The sequence below is a fragment of the Caloenas nicobarica genome, chromosome 5, assembly GCF_036013445.1.
Source record: "Caloenas nicobarica isolate bCalNic1 chromosome 5, bCalNic1.hap1, whole genome shotgun sequence".
NCBI classification, from domain to species: domain Eukaryota; kingdom Metazoa; phylum Chordata; class Aves; order Columbiformes; family Columbidae; genus Caloenas; species Caloenas nicobarica.
The window spans coordinates 8,434,155-8,457,680 of record NC_088249.1 but is presented as its reverse complement, the minus strand read 5'-3'; the positions used below and the strand labels follow the sequence as shown (position 1 = coordinate 8,457,680).

At 45.2% G+C, this 23,526-nt stretch overlaps 1 protein-coding gene across 1 annotated transcript; it reads right to left on the bottom strand.

Moving 5' to 3' along the window:
- Positions 1-15,399: 15,399 nt before the first annotated feature.
- Positions 15,400-20,459, bottom strand: GPR132 (G protein-coupled receptor 132). Its single transcript, XM_065636808.1, has 2 exons — positions 20,403-20,459; positions 15,400-16,527 (listed from the first exon to the last, which is right to left on the bottom strand). Exons 1-2 carry the CDS (start codon positions 20,457-20,459, stop codon positions 15,400-15,402), a joined length of 1,185 nt encoding a protein of 394 aa, XP_065492880.1.
- Positions 20,460-23,526: the final 3,067 nt, after the last annotated feature.

The following is a 23,526-nucleotide window of genomic DNA, read 5'->3' as shown; positions in this document are numbered from 1 at the left end:
CTCCGCGCTTGAGGGAGGGGGCGTGGCTAACCGTACAGACCAGCCCCGCCTCCCCCCGCCCGCCATCTTATTGTCAAAGCCCACAAAGGAACTCGCTTCCTCCCGCCCGCCCCCGCCTTCCCGCTCGGGGCGGGCCTTCCCCGCCCAGCCACGCCTACAAGTGAGCGGGCAGCTGCTATTGGCTGTCGCCAAACCAGGCAGGCGCCGCTCCCGCTGCGATTGGCGGCGCCGTTGCCATGGCGCCCAGCCTCTCCCGCCCCCCCAGGCACAGCCCACGGGAGGCTGCAGGGTTGCCATGGCGCCCGAGCCCTCCCCTCGGCCGCCAGACGCTGGCGGGAGGCGGAGCCCCGATTTCAAACGGCAGCCAAAGCCCCGCGGCGTGTCTGGGCTCTCAGCCACGGGCTCCGGCGGGAACAGGTTCAGACCTGGCCGCGCTGCAGCCCGCGGGGCGCCCGGGGAGCCGCAAGGAGGAGGGAGGGAGGGGACGGCAACCCTGAGGCCGCGGCGCGCCGCCTCCCCCGCTGGGCCTGGCCGCCTTCTGCAGTCGGGGGCCGCTTCCCCCAGGGCCGGGGAGCCCCCGGCGCCAACCGCTGCCGGCCTCCCCTGCCCCTCACAGCCGCTTCCCCTCCCCGGTGCTGCTGCCCCGCGGGGGGTGCCAGGCCTCATGACTCCATTAGCAAGGCTTGTGGCATTTCCTGTTTGGGCCTGGCCTCCCGGCCCAGGCCTGGCCGCCAGAGGACGGGGAAGCCGCTTCGTTGGCCGGGGGGTGGGGCAGGGAAGGGGTGAAGCTTCGCACCCCTCAGGAAGCCGCTGTCCCAAAAGCTCCAGCCGCCCCGCTGAGCGCAAGAAAAAAAAAAAAACAAAAACAAACCAACAACCCCGGAGGCTTTGACGGCTGTCGTGACTTCCAGCTCGGTGCTGCTGCACATCTGCAAGTACTTAGGCCAACCGAGCGTTTCTCGGTCGCTTTCCCGGTCTTGCAGCTACGTGCCGGCTGTCTCCAAAGGAGGCGGGGGAGCCGGGCTTGTCCTGGCTGCGGCTGCCGGGAAACAGCCGCCGAGACACGGCAGCTGCTGCCCCGGCCTGCGGCTCGGGCAGCGGGACGATCTGCTGCCGCCTGGGGCGGGGAGGCAGGGAGAGGGAGCGAGGGTGGGCCGGGCAGCGGCAGCGGGGCGCCGGCTGGGGCTGGGGGTCGGTGGGAAAGGCTGTAAACAGCAGAGAGCTGGAGCTTATACGAGAAAGCAGCAGGAAATAACATTTCCAGAGCAAAGCAAGATAGCTTTTTGGACAGGACGAGTTACAAAGTGCAGTGGTTCCCCATTTTTTTTAACAGTTTCTCTCACCATGCTTATGACCCCATGGTGCAAAAATAAGAGTCGAAACTTTGAAAGAGCAACACGACAGAGATGCTCTCAGAGTCTATTCAGCTTGACATTGGCTACTTCTAGTTTAGCTGCAAAGAATTCAAATAGGTAATCCCACAATAAATCCTGCAGGAACCTTTGAGTCTCTCCCTTTTGAGGCAGCGTGGGTGCTGTTCCCTGCAGGATCAATGCTGGGAAAGTTCATTGGCATTGCTCTTTCTACTGATGGCGTCATCTATACACTGAGGTACATAAGTCCCCTCTCCTTTTTTCGTATTTTTTTTTTTTTTAGGTGCAATGAGAGGGTCTTGACACTTTTGGTTTTGTTGTTGTTTCCAATAAATTCTCTGGTGAAATGAAAGTATGTCTGGTTTAAAAAACTACATCACCTATGTTTCTGATTAAGCCACTGAAAGAAAAATGGTGAAAGGTTCTCAGCACTCTGTCCTCTTTGAAAAGCTGAGAAACTATGTCTCGTCAAAGTATGACAAGACTTCATTATTCTCAGGAGAAAACAACTCTCACATCACACATGTGAGAAACAAAACTTGAGAAGTCAAAATGGAGAAATCTGGACAGATCTATGCAAAACGGTACAGCCCGAAGGATTTGCTAGAAAGCAAACAATCCCTGATAGGACTGAAATAACATTATAAAGAATTTAATTGAATTGTAAACACAATGTGATAAAAAGAATGATCAAATTTTAGCCACGGACTACAGTTTTTCATTGTCCTACTGGTTTTAGGAAATTAAATTTTAACACCAGAGTTAAAAAGCACAAGTGAAAACCTGGTAATTTCCTAAACAGGTATTTATATATTGAGAAAGCTATCTCAGGCCATGAAACTTTTACAGCTTAGATAATCTGCAAGCAAAAGCAGAAGTTAAAGTTCTAGGGGCAAAGCATGGAGCAGAACTGGAAAGAAATGTCTGCAAAGCAACCTGATAGGGGAAACTGAAACTTCATAAAAATAAAAAAAAGGGGGAGGGAATTACTGCTTAGAAATGACAGGAGACTTAAATCAAAAGGTGATTCAGAATATGTCCTAAAGCTTCTAGACAACTGAGAGGCATTGCACCTTGTGAGACACTGCGGAGCAACCTGCTTGCTGATGAAGTGACAAATAGGGGTGACCGGGAAGAAAATGATGCAACCAGCTCAGCAGATTTCTCCTGGGAAGATGGGTCACCAGTGGCACCTGGCAGAATCCAGAACGAGTAGCAGCCCTGAGGGGACTTAAAAGCACTGGCAGCTTTTATGAAAGCGTGATCGCTGGAGAGGGGTGAACGGGATGCATTTTTTATGTGAAAACAGGAGGTACAGGGCTGGTTTAAGAGGAGCCGGCATCGCCTCAACCTCTCCGAGCAGATCCAAGGTGCAGATCCATCCTTGGCACATCATGGGGCTTCTTTGGGCTGGAGCCAAGTGGAGCTGCCGCCCTGAGCCCCTCCCTGGGCTGGGCAGGGGTTTGCTTGTGCTCGGTGTGGGTGATGGACGGGCCTGGCTTCCATCTGTGAGAGCCGGCTGTGCGCAGAGGCTCCAGCAGCGGCTGCAGAGCCGTGCTGGCTGCTCCGGCTCTCCCCATGCCGCAGCCAGCCTGCTCCGGCACAGAGCCGGCTCTCCCAGGAGTCCCGGCTTCTTCCTCCAGCGGTGGCTGGTACCGGGTGGTGTGACCTGCCTGCCATGCTCCTTGGACATCAGCCACTGTTCCTTCCCTCCCCCTGTCCCTCCCAGCCCCCTTCCTTCCCTTCTGGAGCAAGCCTGTGCTGGGCTGTGCTTGATGCCTTTGCTGCTCCTTTCTCAGAGCTGCTCAGCCCCTGCTGAGCTGGCCAGACTTTTCACACATCAGCGGTGACGGGAAAGCTGGTTTAGAGTTGGACGGCATTTATAAAACCGCAGAAATTAATAGGAGCTCAATGGCTGGGAGCAGGGCTGAAACTGCGCTTTTAAAATATTAAAAAAAAAAAAAAGGCATTTCCACTTTATTTCTGCAGTTTCAAGCTGCACAAAGGATCTCAGTCCATGACATTTCCACATTACCAATGATAGTAATAATACTGGGTTTTAATAGTTTTAAAGGGCTAAGGCAGATAACCTTTATGTAGGTGAATAAGACACAGAAATACATGCAGAGTGAAGTTCCTCACTTTCCACTGGATCCCTGCACTGGTATGATTTCCAGCCTGTGGCAGAGTCTCTTGGAGGGAGTGTTTCTTGGGCTCTGACAGGCACTGTCTCTCACTCGATGTTTGTATGAGGCTTAGTGCAGTGTTTCACAACCGGTGGCTTGCAAGCCCTCAGATAAAGAGGCTAGGAAAATTAGTCAGGAGGTTGCTTAAGCTCTGAAACAAATAGTTTCAGCAAGATAGGATGGGAGTCCTGTCTCAATAACAATACTGAGTGGACAGTGAGGCATTTTCCACTCTGTGCTCCTGCAGCATGTTCTGTTCGAGGGCCCTGGGGTTTATGTAGCTGGGTGAATAGCTCAGCATGCGCTGGTGCAGAGGCAGGAGAACGTGTGCTGGCGCTGCTGGTGCTTGGAGCCAACCAGACATGACTCAGCCCTGAGCTGGCAGCCGTGAGCTGTCGTCAACGCAGAGCTGTGCTCTGGCCAAGCCAGGCTTAGTGAGAGACAAGGTGTGTTAGCTCAAGCTCCGTGCTGTACCGGCAGGACTGCCTGAGGTTTGGAAGAGTTTTGGCTGTGTTCCTGATGGTTCGGAACGGGAACAGAGCTTGCTTGCCTCTGCCTGGTAAAGGCAATGTGGACTTGCTCTGAGTCTGTATTGTTTCCCTCATAATTACTGTTTGATTAAAGCATTTAAGATATGTTTGTCTTTTTAATTTGGCTCCAGTGTAGGGCAGGAGGCCCACTCATAATGTACTGTTTCCTTTAAGCCCAACCTGGCAAATTCTGATTACCTCTGAGATAGGCAACGTTATGAAACAGTCCTCAGTGCTTCTGCAGACGAGCGCATTCCTGCAGCAGAGCTAGCCTAAAAAATCCAGGAGCAGATGGAAGAAAGGCTAAGGAGGGTCATTAAATGTGGCTGTTCCCTAGGAAGTAAGCCTGTTGCAGCAGCTCAGCTGGGCCCCTGTAAACCAGGTACAGGATACAGCTGCATTGCGGGCAGTCTGCAGTCACAGCACACTGAATTTAGGAGTAAGTGTTTTTGTATGCTTATAGCATGTTAATGTGTGGACCACCAAAGGTGGCCGAAAATTCTGCTCAGCCTTCAGTAAGGGTAAGCTTCTCTTTCAGTTCTCGGAGTCCAGAAAGGCTGTTTGGTTGTTGGAGGGGGCTGGACAAAGAACAGGGGGCATCTGGTGCTGGTAAAACAAACCAAAGCGTTCGTAGTAAATGAGTGAGTATTTGTGGGCCAGCTGTAGCTTGATGTTGAATGATAATGATGCTGGCGTCAAATGTTACCGGCTTACAAAATGAGAACAGCATAGTCAGAGCACTCATCACACCAGCTAATCTCTGCACCAGCTAATACATGTCTGAATATGGCAACAGCTGGCTGGCTGTGTTGGCTCAGCTGGGTGTTTGTGCTGGCAAAAATCTGCAGAGCAGTAGTAGACAGGTGATGGAGGGCACGTGGCTGTCAGGACAACAGTGGCAAAGCAAATCTGTTCCTTGCACAAATCCGTCTGCCTCAGGCCACCAGCCTCAGGCCTTGGGTTTTATGGCTGTGGGTATCTGATCTATCTGCTGGGAGGCCAGGGGGATTAGGGATGACATGAGCTAAGAAACAAGCAAAGAATGAGCTAAAAAGAACCTGTTCAGACTAAGAAACCTTCAGTGCTAAAACCAGCACCAGTGTGTTTATCCAGATCAGCTGGTGACTTTATGGAGCCAACAATAAATTGGTAAGAAGATGTATTAATATGTTTTGACTGCAGGCAATACAGTGGAAGCAAGACACAGGAAAGCTGTTAGGCTTGTACTAGTCTGCAAACTCTTCCAAACATCTGATCTCCCCAAGGGAGCAAAGAGGCAAAAGGCAGAGAGGCTCAGAGGCCAACTGCGAAATGTCAGAACAGCAAAAAGCTGTGACTCTAATGGAGTGGAACTCCTGGGCTTAACTAATGAGCAGAAAAACCCAAATGGAACTAACTGGCTGAAAAGCCAGCTCAAATTATGTACAGAGCATGATGCTAATGGTAGGAAATATTTCATCGATCAGTCTGGATGTCGGTCTAAGGTGCTGTCTTGTTCTTTTCCCTCCCAGAGGCTATCTGCACCTGCAGCTGGACAGCTGGAAAGTCCTTCGTTTCTCTGACAACAGCCAAGATAGCAGTGAGTTCTTACATTCTCTTCATACCAACTCAAAACCACAGCTAGCTAGTGAAGGAAAAAACATTAACTCTGTCTCAGGGAAGAGCAATGATATTTCATTATTCTTAAAGTAAATTCAAAACAATAGACACTGCTAGCTGTGAAAAATAAAAAGTTTCTACCTGCATGAAGAAAATGAACTCCATCTCAGTCAAACCAGCACAGCTCCTCAACCACCAGGATGTGACAAAATAAAACTAAAATAAGTGGTTTTGGCAAGACTTACAATTGCTAGCCAGTTCAGAGGAATATTCTCTGTGGTGGCTGATATGCAAAACTGCAAAAGCCAAAGGGGCTACGAAGCATGCTTGAGGAATTCCAGCCATGAAACCACAAATAATGTGTATTGCACACTGGCAGGCAGGGGACAAGAGCCGGTGTGTGGCTTTGTGTTGATGATGGCCATCTGTGGTAGGAATATAGCCCAGATGATATGAAGACTTTCAAACGGTACCTGGCGAGATAAAAAATGCAACAGAAACCTCTGGTGGTAAAACACTATGCACAGTACCAAAAGCAAAAGTCTCCAGATTATGCAGTAGCAATCAGCAAAGATGGATTTTAAAGTGCTGAATGTTTTTGCGGTTTTATTTTAAGGCTTCAAAGCCCTCTTCTGGATCATCATGGTAGTTCTAGTTTATCTTTGTGAGGGACAAGATTGTTTTGTTGTTGCCTAAGTGTTGTGTTATACAAGTTTTCTAGTAACTACTTCCTTCATAACAGGGATTTTCTTTGCAACATACGTTTTGGACACTTGGATGCCATGTTGTCTGGTGCTCCTTAAAATACATGTTCCATATCTAAGCATAAATACCACAGGGTATGACAGTTGCTATAGCAACTAAGCATCTACTATTAAATAGCACCCACAAGCTCAAAAAACATGTGCAGCCTGTCACTACACAAGGTATTCCTTTCTTTGCAGCAAGCAAAGTACTTTATTTTCATCTTGGGAGTTAGTCTGTTTCTGATGTGTTTGTGCTGTGCATATGAAGCTCTTTTCTCCTCCACCAGCTCTACCTTCTTTTGAAAACTGCAGATACTGTAAGTGCAAAATAGCCTGAAGCGGTTGCAAGCTGAAGAAGTTAATGAATAATTCCTTTTTCATATATCCTTGAACATACATTAGTGTGGCTTTTAGATCTTTTAGGCCAGATTTGAGGCTTACACCTTTGCTGTTCCGCATCTTTTGATATTACAGTGTTCTGCTCTTGAAACCAGCCTTTTGGAAGGCACTGTGCTCTTTCCAGAAGTCGTATCCCTGAAAATTACAATACCAGTGGGAAACTAATTTCTGCAGTAGTAGCAAACTGGAGAGTTGTAATTTAAAAGTACAGTTAAAGCTAACAAAACTTTTAAGAATATGTAGGTCAGTTGTTTATTTTTAAGTTTACCTTAAAGCTGTTAAGCATTTGGACCATGAAAACCAGAGGGGAAAAGCAGAAAAATAAGAACATGGAGCTTCTTACACAGTAACTTAATTCTAGTGGTTGAGACTTTAGTAACAAGCCATTGACAGCATTAGTTGTTCTACATTTTCCAAAACAGAAATGTGTTTTTCCTTAGACCCATCATTAATAACAAGGAAAATAAGCATCCGTAAGAGAAATATGCTGGTGTAGAAGTTAACACTGTATCTGCAAGTTAAATTGACCCTCTGTGCTCCTTGGAAGAGTCGACAAAGGCTGCGGTGGCTTGTTGGAGTGTTTGGATTGTTTCAAAATTTTGTTTTAGAGTCTGGTGAATTGATAGGTTAAACAGGAAAAGGTACTGTATCCACAAATTATTACTGATATTGATTTGATCACAACTTATCTGAATTAGTCTATAAGAAAAAATAATAATAAGTTATAGTAGGAACATAGCAATTGTAGTTTAGGGATGATATCCAAAAATAAGCATAAGAAGTAGATAAGCTAGGGCATGAAAAGGCATGTTAAAATATTTTTTTTTTTACCCTATTTTTTCCTAAGAGAACGATTGCTAGTGCCTGTCTGCCTTATCTTATTAAAGGGTTAACCCAATTAGAAGCACGACTGTGAACACAGATAACAGGCTGTGTGCTGGTTTTGTTCTCTGCTCCCATCCTGTGCCTTGATGGGAATGACAGCTTTGACTTTGGTAGCAATAAAGGAATGTTCACTCATGTCTCCTGGTGCTCTGTCAGTAGCCAGTGGTTTCCCAGCAATCATTTCAACATGTCTGATGTTAACAGAATAATAAATCTTTAATTGGCTTTACTCAATCTGCCTGACAAATAGCACCAAATGCCAATGGACTCGGGATTAGGTCCATGGAGCTGCAGCGAGCTGTGGTGCAGGATGATGTGGAGGGTGGTTTGCCGAGGTAGAGGGGGGCTCTTGGAGGAGTTGTTTAGAATTTTTGGGTCTTCTGATACTGCAGGGTCTGGCTCATGCCTTGGGTGGTGTATTTGCCTCCTGCCACTTACATCCTCTCCAGGGAGTCACAGACAGACCCTGACAAGTTCCATCATCCTCCATTTTTATTGTGTTTTGCAAGGGAATTGTTTTTCTCTTTTTCTCCCCATAATTTTTTTTTTTGCTTGTTTTCAGTTCTGTTTTTTTGCTGCGCTTTCCCCACCCCCCGCCCCCCCCCGGTCTGTAGCCACTGTTTGAAAAAGGTTGCATGTTTCTGCCATAGCTGGATCAACATCATGACCCAATCTTGTGCCTGCCTCAACAGCACTCTGTATGGTAAGCATGAGCACACTTACACTCGTCTGTACAGACTGTTTTACTGAGCAGCATGAACTCTTACAAATTTATGATTACAGGCTGCAAACTTAAGAGATACAAGGTCCTAATGTTTTTTTTTCCCCACTGTGAAGTCCACCATGGCCAGCAGGAAAAATAGGCTGGAGTCTGGTGCCCTCTTGTGACCACATTAAACTTCTGGAAAAACATTATCCGGTGTCTTAAGAGGGATCAGGGCTTGAATTGCACTGGAAAACATTAAAAAAATATATACAAAACAAATTCTGGAAGTATAGAGAAGGACAATTAATCTATCAGAGCAATTTATGAAATTAAACTTCTGCTGTGTGGTTCAGAATAGAGACAGTAGGATTGTGATTATAGTTAACTGGTGTGTTGAATATTTGAATGTTATGTTCCTTTCATAAAAGCTTTTCTTCATGTTAGTCAATGAGATATATGATGCTGATGCACTGACAAGTCAGGATTATAAATTAATGTTGTTTTACATCATGGAAGGGTATGTCCAAGCTATGGTTCTACAGTAAAAAAAGAAAAAGAAAAAATATTTTCTCCAAATTCTGGAGGTTTGAAGTTCCTATGATCTGAAACAGCAATAAAGTTCAGATTCACATTCAATTTTCCACCACCTTCATGGGAGGAGGGCTGCTTTAACTGCTTTGATTTAACTTAAAGTTGATTTATTTGTAATGGTTTTCACTATCTCTGGAGAAAAAATATTATTTTCTGTGAAACTTCCTTCTACAGAATTATTTCTCATCTGGGAATTTGACTAAGAAACAGTTCTGGTATCTGAAACTGAATGCTGAGAAAACAAAAAGACAAATATTCAATATAATTTCCAGATCCTCCCCTCTCATGAGAGGGGAACATTTCTGGTCAGGACAGGGAGTGACTCGTCCTTGAATGAAGCAGGGTCCACACAGCCTCTCATTGGGGAAAGCCCCTTGCTGAGTTATAAAATCACACACGCCTTTGCATTCTGCTTTTGCGGAGCACTGAAGTCACCTGCTGACCTTTCGTTTCACGCCAGATCTTTGCTGTTATTACGTTACTGTCTGTCTGTATCTGCTTCACGCTCCCCGTGTACAAAGGAAGTTCCCCATTCACCCCCGTTTTCTCGTTTCTGACAGAAGCTTGAGGTTTGTACTTGGCCTGGTTGGAATCTCCTGCCTTTTGCTGATGGGCCATTCCCACAGTAACAGTCAAGAAAGCAAGAAGTCAGTCAGAGTCCTGGCTTCCCTTGTTATTTAATTTACATTTTTCTTCGCTTTTGCACATTGCTGCATTGAGTCCTGAGTATGGTTTGAGCCTTGTGCATTTGTTATCTTTGGGATGCAGCTATTCCTGCAAGTGGTGCAGTTAAGTGCCCCATTCCATTGAGGGCTACGGACTGTCCATTTCCATGAGCCTCATTTTAGGAAAGGTTTGAACAAAAGAATTAGAGGTGGACAGGAACCACACACACAGCTAAGTGGAAAAAAGACAGTGTGGTTTTTCTTTTAATACCTTATCAAATGTCTTTTATCCAACATGTAGTCAAATCACCTATAAATGTCAAACGTACAATAATAAAAGCTACCTGTAATGAGTAGTGTGAGCCCGGTCTTCTCGACTATATTTAAGAAAGGCAAAAAGTAATGCTAAATCAACTGAATCAGTAAGTAATAGTGCTGTTGCTTCAAGCATATCAGGTTCACATTGTCAGAAACCCATTCTAGAAATCTGGTGCTAAGAAAGTGCTTCCCAACCCACAAAAATTGTGTCAGAAAGGGAAGAGCTTGAGAAGCAGCGTCCACATGGATAGGTCTCAAAGCACGAAGGATTTCAGAGATTATTACTGGTGGCCTCCTGTGTATAGAAGCTGCAACAGTAAAAGCTATTGGTGTTACTGGTTTTCAGTCCTATACCTGGAGAGATACTATGAGCTTGTGAGTGCTTGTCTCTCAGTGTTCGCAGTCAGGAAGTCAGCTCTGTGCATCAGTATGACTCTTATCTTTCGGAAGCAACAAAACACCTCCAAACACCAGAATATCCCAGTGAGGAAAAATCCCACTGAAGTCCCCAAGCATCTAGTGCCCGCGTTACCAGAAGGAGACCCGAAGTTAAAAATAAAGTCTGCATACTTTTTTTTTTCTTTTTTTGATGCCCCAGCGTAAATAGAAGCAAATAAAGTGCTTTGAATCTGATCGTGAAAGTGCTGAGCCATTAGAATTTGTGCTTTAGTACCTTATATTTGCCTCCATGCTGTTCACTGCTCCATTGCAATAAGCTCTGAATATGCATACAACGCACCTGCTTACTCTTTCTAGTATCTCCTGCAAGGGCTTGTATTTTAAACTGAGAAGACAGACGGTGCTCAAGGGAAGAAGTGTCCCATTTTACAGATGGGGAACTGTGATACAGACTGGTGCATTTCTAAGTAGCTTTCTGAACATGCAGGTATTTGCATAGTTGTTCAGAACATCTGCAACTTCAGGTTTACAAGGCTTTTCAGGACTTTGTATATCGTACAACACCCTTTTCCCACAGTATCTCTCTTCTCTTTGATTCTTAATCTCCCTCAAGAAAATATTTCAATAAAGACAGACCTTTGAACATACAGAGGCTGAAATGTGTGGGCCCTGTCACAAACTGAGGCTGCCAAACAGGACGGATCATTTCATGGCATACTGAGAAGGCTTATTTTGAGATGGCTTGTGTAGGTGATATATTCATGTGAAGTTTTGTGAAATTATTATCACATAGCTTCTCATCTCTCCTCAGCAGACTTTCCATCATTCTGCAAGGCTAGCTTTTGCCTCATTGTCTCTGAGCATTTCTTACAGGACAGAGTAAAACCCTAGAAGTTATCGGCGATCTGAATTACAGCAGTGAGACATAATGAGTTTAGAGTTCTACTCTTTCCTACCAGTGGTTCACGATGGCAGCAGCTAACATCTGTTACCAGGATGTTAGCATTAGTCTCATTTGGGATAACAGATTTCTCTCTTTATGGTTCGTATTGCTCAGCTGCAGATTACATGATGCCATGAGGCCATGCTGCATCCCCGATGCAAACAGAGTATAAGAACCACTCTCTCTTGTGCAAATGTTAATTGTGCAGGGGAAACAGGGGGTGCAGTGGGGTGCAAACCACCCCAGGAGGGACTGGGAGGGATGGACAGCACTGGTAGGTATCACACCCTTGTCTCTAGACACTAGTTGCAGAAGACATGCTGGGAGATCCAGCTTTGGGGGTGCTCCTACTTGCATGCTTCCCTGCATCCAAAGAGGTTAATAAAATGATTGCATCTCTCTGATGCAATCCCCGCCCCCATTATTTTCTACCTTTAGTTTGTGCCGGTTTGAAAATGGGAGAGGTATTCCAACCTATGAGGAAACTTCGGTGTCATTTCACTATCTAGAAAATGTTTCCTAAAACATCTGTCCCACAGTGTGACCTGTAGGACAACAACATGCTCACAACGAAAAGCTCTTAGATTGTGGATGTTGTTGACAACCTGGTTCTGAGTTGAGTTTCATTACTCATTTCCCAACAGAAGTTTGACATTGGGTTGTACGTGATAGTAGGGACTAAATCGGACCAGCTACCAGGTTGCCAGCTGCAGATGAAACTTTGTCACACATAGAGAGTCTGAGTTCATTCGTATCTGGTTTTGCCTGTTTTTTAGAACTATCCTCTTAAAGAAAAATCTAATACTGAACATGAAAGCATTTCCTAGACAGGAATAGAGTTTTATGAGTTACCCTAAACAATTACTTAAAAATGCAGTCTTTAGAAATAACTTAGAATTGGTGAATAAACAAACAAATCAGATATATTGTCTGCAAAAACTAGTTTGGCCAGCTCTAGTTCATAGCCAGAAATCATTCACTTCATGCTTCACAGTTGTACTTGAAATAATCAGCAACCCACTTATCTCCCAGGTATATTATGAACATCTGAGACACTTGTAAAAATAAAACAATGTTTTATTTATTAAATAGCCCACTCTTCTTGAAATCAAATTATGGAAGTTACACCTGAGCAAATACTGAATACAGAGGAGAGTGAAATTTTTGAGTCTTGCCATCGTTCCACTGGTGAGCGACTTACCCGCTCTGAGCCGTCCCTGTGGAGACCTGGCTGTCTAAAGATTGGACTGGGAAGCATGGCCTCTGTGTTCTCTCCAAGTCATCTTATAGCTTAAGCTGGGTTGAGGAAGTTGGGGGACAGAGCCAAACAACTGGGCTGAGAACTGCAGGTCTGATGCAGCCGTTCTTCGCAGCATGAAGCAGTGCCTGCGGGCTCACTGGTACTGTCTTTGCAGGAGGAAAGGATGGAGACACCCACAAAATCAATCAGTCCACCCTTCAGATCTGCTCTGACCTGAGCCGTGTCCTTTGCTATGTCTCTAGCAAGTGCCCCAGTGCAGAGACCCTTCCTTTGCCCATGTGGCACATTCAGCTACTGAGTGACAAAATATCACATGCTTCGGTTTATTGGATGAGAAACGGTCGATTTATCTGATGGAATATTTTAACAACTCATAAAAGGCATTTATGTAGAGTGGGATATATATATATATAAAATGTCCTGAGCTGGAAAGGACCCACAAGGATCATTGAGTCCAACTCCTGCCCCTGCATGATTTCTTGATGTCCTTGCTCAGATATAAAGCTGCTTTTTCATTTATCCGTAGAAAACAGGATTTGCATTTTTCCCATGTGGATACATTGCTTGGTACCTGGCTCCTAATCCCTTCAGTAATCTGTCATAGAATATTTTAGTTTGGAACGCACTCTGGAAATCATCTAGGTCATCTTCAAAGTTAGATCAGGCTGCACAGCGCCTTGTCACCCCTAAGGCTTTTATTTCAGAGTGCCTCTGAACAAAGAAGCTCCAAAGGTTTTCATTAAAAGAAGATGCATAACGATATAGTAATTTAGAACAGCATGTAGATTAGGCAAGGCAAAAGAATTACAGATGTTGCATCAGACCCTGCTAATCTCTGTCCCCTGCACCTTTGGCACTGGGCTCCAGTATTGGTTGCTCTAAAGACACTCACATTTGATCAGAGGAAAAACGCCAGTCCAGAAGTCTGTAAAATCACTGAATTCACAGAAGTCTAGATTCACTGATATTATTCACCCGAGTTTTACATTTAGACTATGAAAATCCTGAGGTTGGGGCAGTTTGCATATGTGTCTTCAGAGATTAATCACCAGTACCCTGGCTGACCGGGCTGTTACGAGCAACGCCTGCTGATGATTGTTCTAGTAATGGAAAGTTTGATTTTCAGCAAAGATATAGATATTCAGCCCTTTGCAGATGTCTCCTTGATACCTTAGAGCGTTTGATCTCTGGGATGCATATGAAAATACAGAACCACAGTTCGTTAATTAGCATCACAAGAGAATTTCACATTTTTCCAATAAACAGTCTCCTATTCAATTCAGTATTATGTGAACTACTTTTGAGGACACAAACCTCTTGTAGGTAGAGGCCAGAGGAGTCATTAAATAATACAAAAATTAAATATATCATAAATACAGTAACGTGAAGAAATGCCATTTTGGCACAATGCTTCTTTGCAAAAGTGTATAAGAATAAAGCATGATATACAGAAATACCTATGACAATTTGAAAACATTAACAAGGTTGTATTTACATTAACATTGGCTAATGGTAATTCAATTCAGAAATGTCAAAATTAATCATTACAGATGAAGTAGAATGACAGTGTGAAACACTTTACAAATTTGTACTCGAATAAACACCCAGCTGGTTCATTATCTTTGTCTGTTTTACTTTGATCACATAAAAATATGAAGAAGCTGTTTAAATAACTCTTGCCTGATTTGTATCATGTCTTTTTTGGTTTTGTTTTTTTTTTTAATTTCTGATTTAAAGGCATAGGAAACTACCATCAGTAATTTATTCATAGCAAAAGTGGCAGCAGCAACAAAGAAATCTGTCCCAGCATAGTCCCATGTGTCACCACCGGCATGTCCCAGGGAGGTCCTGTCTATGGGGAGAAGGGGCTGCGTTCTCTGTGCCACCAGCCCTTCCTTGCCAGTGAGGCACTCAACGCTTGTGCAGACTCATACACACTGAGACATGGATCAATAACAAAAGGGAAGCGTTAGCTTCATCAGAAATGAAACACAAGTTGAACACATGTTTGGAGATGGCATAAAACCAGCCCATGACGCCACTCGGAAATGTATAAATATTTTATATATTTCAGTGCATTCCAGATTTAACTGCAAAGTAAGTAAAATCTACTAATTGCAAAATATTAAGCGTTAGAATTGTATATTTTAAGAATTTCAGGACAGTTCAGGATCTGGACTAATACAGTAGAATTACTGCTGGTCTGTGTTATCAAGCCACTTTTGTGCCCTTTAATTCTCCCCACAATGTGCAAGGTGGATAAAGCTGCATACTGAACTATTAGGAACATTTTCAAACCTCTTGTTGAAAGACTTCCTCATTTTTTGTATTTTTCACTTGTTAACCACAAACGTTAAGAGCAGTACACATATAAGAATCTGAACATGCACCTCCACAAGAACAAATATTTCCAACCTTAAGAATGGGCCCTGCACTGTTCTCCTCAGCAGGGTTGGTTTTTTTTGTCTCGCTCAGAAAATAAAACTGGTTCTGAACTGATAAGAGAAAAAAACAGGTAGTCTAAAAAATAAGCTTTTTTAGATTTCAGTTTGAGTCAATATACCTAGTTTATTCCACATGTCCTTAGCAAAGCAATATTTTCACCAACGATACTGGTGGGCAAACTTTGTCATAGGAGACAAACAGAAATAAGAAATCTCGCTCCCGTAGTGTCCTCAAGGAGTTTCTGGCCCTGTGACAAAACTTCCTACAGACATCAGAAAGCAAACGTTTGTGTGCTGCAGCCTGCAGCCCCCACATGGTGTTGGGAGCTTCTTATTTGCATGAGGAGCTCGCTGCTAGCTGCCACCTTCTTGGTCTTTGCCACTTTTACAGGTCTTTTGAATGTCAGATGCATCTGGTATTTCTTTGTTTTCTTCTCTTAGCCCTCCTTCCTGTGATTCTTTTGACATTTTCAATTTTATGCTGTCAGTCTTCTGATTAATGGATGAATTCAGGCTGCATGGGTTCAGTCTCCATCTTCTCAGAGTCTTGTAAAAATCTCTTCTGACGTTTTCACTAACCAGCACGTAGATGATTGGATCGGCAACACTGTTCGCAGTGGCTAAACACAGAAACACAGTAAAAATTGAATATATATCTTTTTCAAACGGACATGAGCAATTCTGATGAAACATAAAGTATATGGATCTTATTATGAGTACCACATGGTAGGGAGCAAAGCAGATCAGGAAAATGACAATAATGGTGATCGCCAGATACTTCACTTTGGTTTTTTGACGGCAAGTCAAGCTGCTGCTTGTTTTCGTACTTTGGAAAACTTTGTAGTTTGTGAAAATGAGGATTGTGAAAGGTATGGCAAATCCAAATAGGAATCTGGCAAAGCCGAAAGTAGCCAATTTTATGTCAAGGGGCAAAGCCTCAAAGCAGGTCTTCTTATTAGTATGTTCTGAATCATCTTCCATGGAAAATACTGGACTGTGGATTATTGCAACCACAGCAAAGAGAAGACACACTATTATGATTGCCTTTTTCTGTCCTCTTCTCCCCCTTGATTCCAGAGCATACACCAGTGCCACGTAACGGTCCACAGAAATGCAGCACAAAAGCAGAATGCTGATGTATATGTTGCAGAAAAAGATGAATCCTGTTATTCTGCAAGCCTTTACACCCATATTCCACTGGTGGTCATTTTGCACGTAGATAATCCAGAGAGGCAAAGTGCTTAAATACATCAGCTCACACAATGATAAACTGAAAATGTAGATGGCAATTACTTTATTCCTTTGGATTTGTAAGAACGTGAGCACTGAAGTTAAGCAATTTGCTGGAAGGCCTATGGCAAAAACGATGCTGTAAACAGCAACCAGAAGTGTCTTGCTGTCTTCGTAGGGAATCCCTGTGCAAGTGGAGCTGTTATTTGTGTCTGTACAATTTTCCATTATTCTTTTTCCAGCTGGTGTTTCCTGAGAATCAGAAGACAAGGCTGAAAGTTAGCATTTGCATTACTCAAAAATGTTGTCAGTAAAGGTTATGGCCCCATAAGTGCCAAGAGGACATGTCAGGGGAACAAGTGGGATGCTTGTCTTGGGGAAGCATCTAAGATGGGCAAGTTCTCCTGTAGTGTCCCCTGGGAGTTAGGTCTGATTTACTTCCAGGAAAAAGTGCCTTTCTTCACAAGGAATTTCTTGACTACAGCATTTCTATTCACTAAAACTGGGTATTGGGGACTGTCCCTACACCAGGCTGCCTCGTAAATAAAACAGAGCTGTTGATCAGTTACTGAAGTCACTTCATAGAGAAAATTAAAGGCATTAGTATTCAACTCTTTTTTTTTTCAAACTGAGTAACCAAAAATGCAAACGGTAGAGACTTCAGAGGCAGAGTTCCAAAAGAAGCTGTCATTTATGGTTGGTCAGATGGGGGAACTGTCTGAAGTGGATGGTGGTAGTTGTGTCAGAGACTACCCAGTATACAGGAACCAGAGTCTGGCCTCTGGTGTGTGCATCCACGTTGTAGTACAACATAATGGTCTGGATCTAGCTAATTCATGCTTTTCTCCTCTCCCCTCTTAATGAATGGATAACTGCAGCTGAAGAACATGACTTGTGGTTCTATATGACACCTACCATAGTAAGCCAGCAAAACTGCCTACCACATCTGTTCAATGCCTCTGGGAAACAACAAGAAATAAGGGCAGCTAGAGGAAGTGGATGAGAACAAAGAGAAGAACATACACACATTTAAGAAACGGAGGTGAAGAGAATTAATGCTCTTTGAACAGGAGTGGTTACGAAAACCTCCACCTTCCCAAGATGACCGCAAACAGAAGCAGACCTGGTGTCTGGTTAGCGTTAAGTAGTGCTGGGAGAAGCATTGCCTGCAAAATCGCTTGATGATTTCCATGCAGAAATCTTCTCCAAGTGAAGAGAGGAGTATGGAGGTGGATGCGCCTTAATGGTGTTGTGTGCCCTTACAAATTTTACTTTGCTGTATTTATAAGTTGAAGGGTCCACTGTATAACATTCTTGATAAAAAAAAGGTGTTGTCTGGCCTAATCTTTTGGGCATTTTCTTACGGGGTGGACACCTGCTCCGGGGAACAGCCAGCTAACTCCAGGAGGAGGAGATGTGTTGACAGAGGTTGAGTCCCTTCAGACAGAGCACAGGCATGAGCTTTCCAGGTCCGCACTATGCACGAGCAAGTTCTTTAACCCTGAGCTCATGCAGGGGAAAAGGTAGCTTTTAGCACCCTCTGAATATTTATTTGTTGCTTTTATGGGCCCATCTCAAGCAGACCAAGGGGAAGCAGTGGAATTGTCCTCAAAGAATCATTTTGGCTGGAAAAGACCTTTAATATCATTGAGTACAACCATTAACCTAACCTAACCTAACCTAAGTCCCCCTCTAAACCATGTCCCTAAGAACCTCATCTAGGCATTTTTTAAACATCTCCAGGGATGGTGACTCCACCACTTCCCTGAGCAGCCTGTTCCAATGCCTGACAACCGTTTGGGTGAAGAAATTTTTCCTCATATCTTCTGCATTTCTGGGAGGGTAACAAGCTGGTGGGGCCATTCCTTCCTTTCTGTGTGGGCAGGAGCAGTCCCAGGGGCGGAACAAGCAGCTCTACTCCGAATGCCTAACAAAGCACATGCCACGCAAGATCCCAAGAGCTTGAAGTGCAGTCAGGTCCTCTGACTTAGCTTAGTTAGCAGATGATGAGAACAGTATGAGAAAATGGATACAGGTTGTCCCAGGCTGCCAGACCCTCACAGCAGTGCAGTGCTTACCACAGCCATAAACACCCATGCTGAGAGGTGTTCATGCCCATCAAGAAGAAAAGGCTCTGGGGAGAACTTATTGCAGCCTTTCCATACTTAAAATGGGGTGATAAAGAAGATGGGGACAGACTTTTTAGCAGGGCCTGTTATGACAGGACAAGGGGTAATGGTTTTAAACTAAAGGAGGGGAGATTCAGGCTGGACATAAGGAAGAAGTTATACAATGAGGGTGGTGACACACTGTCCTAGGTTGGCCAGAGAGGTGGTGGATGCCCCATCCCTGGAGACATCCCAGGCCAGGCTGGACGGGGCTCTGAGCAACCTGAGCTGGTGCAGATGTCCCTGCTCATGGCAGGGGTGGCACTGGATGAGCTTTGAAGGTCCCTTCCAACCCAAACTATTCTGGGATTCTATGATTCCAAGCATCCCAAGGCAATCAGAGCCTGCGTCTGAGTGAAGACGTCCTGACAAGCAAGCAGATGGGGCTGAGGCAGCGGTGCCTGCTGTCCGCGTCCCTGTCGGCAGCGTAAGCTGTTCCCTGGGGGAGGATATTTGGAAGGTGCCTCCACAGAGAGAGGAACTGAGAAAGTGCTCTGTGTGTAAGCACACTTGAGGGTGCAACTGTGCTCAGCCACTGCTTTCCACTTCCCCCAGCAGCAAACCGTGCTCCGCTGGTGTGCTGACACGCTGACGAGGGTGGGCAGGCAGCGGTCACTGTGCTGCTTGGGTCAAAGTGTCTTGTCAGAGGGCCATATCCCTCCAGGTCCGACAATGGGACTGGAGACCGGTGGGTATATTGAAGCCCTCTCAAGGGAGATATGAGGTTTCCTTTAGTTTCAAATGTCCCATCTTAAGAACGACTGGAGAAGAGGATCCTCAGTGCTCTGTGGGGCAGACAGTATGGTGCTCAGCAGGGTTGCTGCAAGGTTTCTGCATGAGAGGGTTTAAATTTACTTCCCTTCTTTCCTGGCAGTGAAAGTGTACTGATAGCGGGTGTTAACTTAAAAAACAACAGCTGTGGCAAGGGCCGATGGTGACTTGAGTTCTCTGGTGCCTCTGGGCATCTGCCACCCTTGGTGAATTAGGTGGGGTCTTCTCTGGGCCGCCTACTGAACTTCCATGTAGAGGGGATGAAAACAGTGCTTGGTTTCAGGGTGAGTAGTGTTTCTGTGCCCAGACCTCACCTGGGATGTGTCCTGTGAGAGCTTATCATCCACTAAGATGTGTCTGACCAACGCGAGAGCTGTTGTACACCACAGAGCAGTCTTGGAGACCTCCCCTTCTAAGCTAAAGCACAGCAGGTGAACACAGCTCATGCATGAGGCGGGTGGTGACAGCCCAGGCAAGGATGTGGCACAGTCACACTCCATCTCGGTTACTCAGTGGCTGTCTACCTCACGTGCCTTAACAATAAGACCTTGAAGAGTGGTTGAAGGTGCACTGCCCTCCCCCTGGGCTTTGTGTACTTCTCTTGACCCTGTGTTTGTCTGAATATTCTCCTTTCTGCATGGCCCACGCCTGTGTTTGCTGCTCATTTCGTGGAGGAAAGCTTCCCCCCCAGGTACCTGCCAGCCAGCGAGAAGCCGGCAATGGTGCAGGCAGGAAGGAAGTGGTGGAAGAGTTGTAGACACGTGGGTCCCAAAGGTTCTTTCACCTCTTTCCTTCACCTCCTCCCTTCCCGTTCTGCTCCAAGTCTCCTTCTCACACTTAGCAGCCATGAGCGAGCCTCAAGAAGGAGATGCCTATGACTTTTTAAGCTGCCTGTATGGGGTATGCTTTTTTTTGTGGCTTTCGGTGTAGCGCTTAAGCCACAGGGCTGAGACTGAGCTGGAGGACTTCAGCCTTAAATGACTGTCAGCTGCCAAGTGCAAAACCTCAACTGGCAAAGTGCAGCCATAGATGTGAATTTATATTTGTAGAGAAAAATTATGTGCTGAATGCTTCTCTTGAAGGTCTGGCCTGTCATCTCAGGCGCCTGGATTCTTCCCAGCAGTAATGCTGTCTGAACCCATTTCAGGAAGGAATAGAGGAGAACATCCATTTGCTTCTCTCCATCACCTTCTCCTGGCTCTCTGCCTTGTCCAGGGAAGAGTCCTCTGGCCCTGGCCACTGCATCCAGCCCCGGTGCTGAGCTTCACTTGTCTCTGCTCAGGTCTCCAGGCATGCAGAGGGGTTTCCTCCTTAAATCGAAGATCAGAAAGCAGCACTCCGCAGACAACTTGTTAAATTTCTCCCTGGGACATTGCCCCTCTCAAACTGAATGCACATTTTCATCCTTTAGAGTCTGCTGTTCTGATAATGGGCTCATCTCAGAAGATTGCCAGTTCTGTCATCTTCTGTGGTGGCTGGGCTGTGATGGATGGATTCCCACATCTCCTGAATGTAGCATTCGTAACTGTACTGCTTTATCTAAAGATGCAGCTGGTTACCTGTGAGCACTTTGTTGTTGTCCCACACTGGTGCAGGACTGGAGCAGGCTAACCTGCATCTCACGTGTTCATTCGAATAAATTAATAATAATAATAATACTAACAACAACAACATAACTAAAAAAATACACTATTTCAGGGTTCATTTTCTGCTAATATTTGATGAACAATTTCAGTGATAGAAACGTTAGTTAGAAGAGCAGAATTTAAGAGATTTATCACATCCAACAATTTTGAAGCACTTCTAAAGGGTCAAAAGTAGCTGTGATGCCAAGGATGAGCGACATCGAAGAACGTGTTTGTGAGAGACAAGCTGTTTGAATGCATTAGGTTTCTTGACTGTCTTCTTGTAGCTTTCGGTTGAGTAAAGCATGTCCAAAGTAGCTTTCTCAGCTTTCTGTGACTTACCCTTACTTCTAGGGCTCACCAACCATTGCTAGGTGCCACATCAGCTCCTGGCTGTGTTTTGCATCAACAACTCAATGTATATTTAGCAGCACTCTGAGGCTTCTTGCTCCGTGAAAAACCGCAGTCAACACGTTCATGTTTCTCACATTTGAGACGTGTGAAACATCTCATCTTCCAGGACAGAGACATCACCTCTGGCTCAGGAAGCCCCTGAGCACAAATCACTGGAAGATGGGGTAATCCACTAAGGAAGATTTGCCATGTGCCTGCTCTGTATTTACACTCTTCCCTGGACATTTGTTCTTGGCCTAGGTCGTAGCCACAATATTGGGTTAAGTAGGCTTAACATTCCTAATGTTGTGTTATGTTCACACTGTTAGATGAATGGATAATTACATTTCTTACTCCTAAAATGGAGTGCCTACATGCTCTAATGCATTGCGACCTCATGGAGAGAAAACCCTGGAAAAAAGGGCAAGGCATCTGGAGATGCCTGAGTAAAAACAATTGTGGATGGAAGAGGCATGATGGATATGAAATCCCATTTTCTTGGGGTGTGGTGAGAAAGCAGCAGAAGTGTCTTGCTGCAGATCTACTTAGCAAGGCTGCAAAACCAGATCAAGACTGACTGCCCTTTCCTCAACTTCTCTTTGACCCCGTGCACCTTCACGGCAGGTGGCCTGGATTTACTAGGAGGAATGGGAAGGTCCTCTTTCTCAGGCTTTCCTAGAAAACGAAGAATTCAAATACTAAGGTGAGGTCTGGTCTAGAAATCAGATCTTCCATCTCTTGAGCAGGGGCCAAACCGCTGCTTTGTTGTGCAGGAGGGCCTGTCGGGTCATCTGTCAGATCGTCCATCCTCTCCCCTACCCAGCCTGAGGGAGCGCTGAACTGTCCTACAGAGGTGCCCTACACAGCTCATGGAAGACAAGACCATGAGCCTAGGATTGTGCAAGGATGTGATTTCACATCACAGCCACACCAGAATAACAGCCTGTCTGTCACCTTTTTGCTCTCTGCCTTGTCCCTGACCAATAGGTCGCCTGACCCTGAAGGGAATGCACAGAGTGTTAAGCTGACAAAAAACTTGTCTCATTTTTCTGTCTGGGTCTGTTGTCCACCAGTTGACCTTTCCGAAGTGGCTCACCAGGGACAAAGCAGCAACGGGGTTGACACAAGGGCATTAGCAGTAAGCAGCACGTGGCCAGGAGTGGAGCAGCCAGAAGCAGGTGGAGGGAGGGTTGTGAGCAGAACAACGGGGCCATAGCGTGTCCTGCACCCTCCGTCTATCTCCAGAGGTACTGCCCATTTCTCCTGACTATTTCGGAGTCTTTGCAATCAAGTTACCCAGCCAGGCACCTTCTCCGTGGATACAGCAAGGGCCAAGCAGAGCGCTTTGGGTCAGCGGTGCTTCTGGGTGTTGGACTCATGTGGAGGTGGATGGCAGCTCTAACCACATCACTCTCTTCAGCTCTTTTGCCTTGAAAATGTAACTGCTGAGCCCTGAAAAGCGCGTGGACATTTGCGAGCCTGTTGGCCTAGAGCTTATCACTTCAGAGCGAATGTTGAGATCTCCATTGGAGCCTGGCCCCTGAATGAAGCAGAAAAGGGTCCTGGGAGATGCAGAGACTTGACTGGTGGCTCCTGCTGCTCATTCGGGCCAGTTGCATTAATGTCTGCTCTTCTCTCAAGAGATGAAGTGTTTTTGCGAACAGTGAGGGAGAAAGAGGGAAGTGAAAACAAGGGGGAAAGCAAAAGGCTTTATTTTGCCCTCTTTTTTTTTTTTCTTTGTCTATGAACTGCTCATGTAAAACTGCTTCCATTTCTAACAGAGAAGTTGGAGTGAACAAAAATAACTCCTATAAGGAAAGGTAAGAAACGGAATTGCAGATACAGTTACAGGGAAGAGAGGGAGAAGTCAAAAAACGCACTATAGTTGAACAGAGTTCACCTGAGATACAGAGGGACAGAAGAGAAAAAAGGCACAGTGAAATCCATCACATGGATACAATTAGATCAGCAGAGCACATCATTTAATGTATTTTTCATTTTCTAATAATTTTCCGATCATCTTTCTATGCCAAAGATTATTGCTAGACCTGAAAATTTTGAGGGATTTATGTGGCTATTAAGAATATTTTTTGAAAAATGCCAATAGTTAAGATAAAAAAAACCCTTCCTTCCTGCCCCCAATATTTAGAAAGGATGACAACCTGCATGTTTTAAAGCATAAATCAAACTTCAATGAAACAGGACCTGAGTTTCTCCTGAGGGGTTTTGTGCTTTCCTTAGTAGCATGTGGTACCGTAACTGTGTGACACATGATTACACTAACATGATGTTGG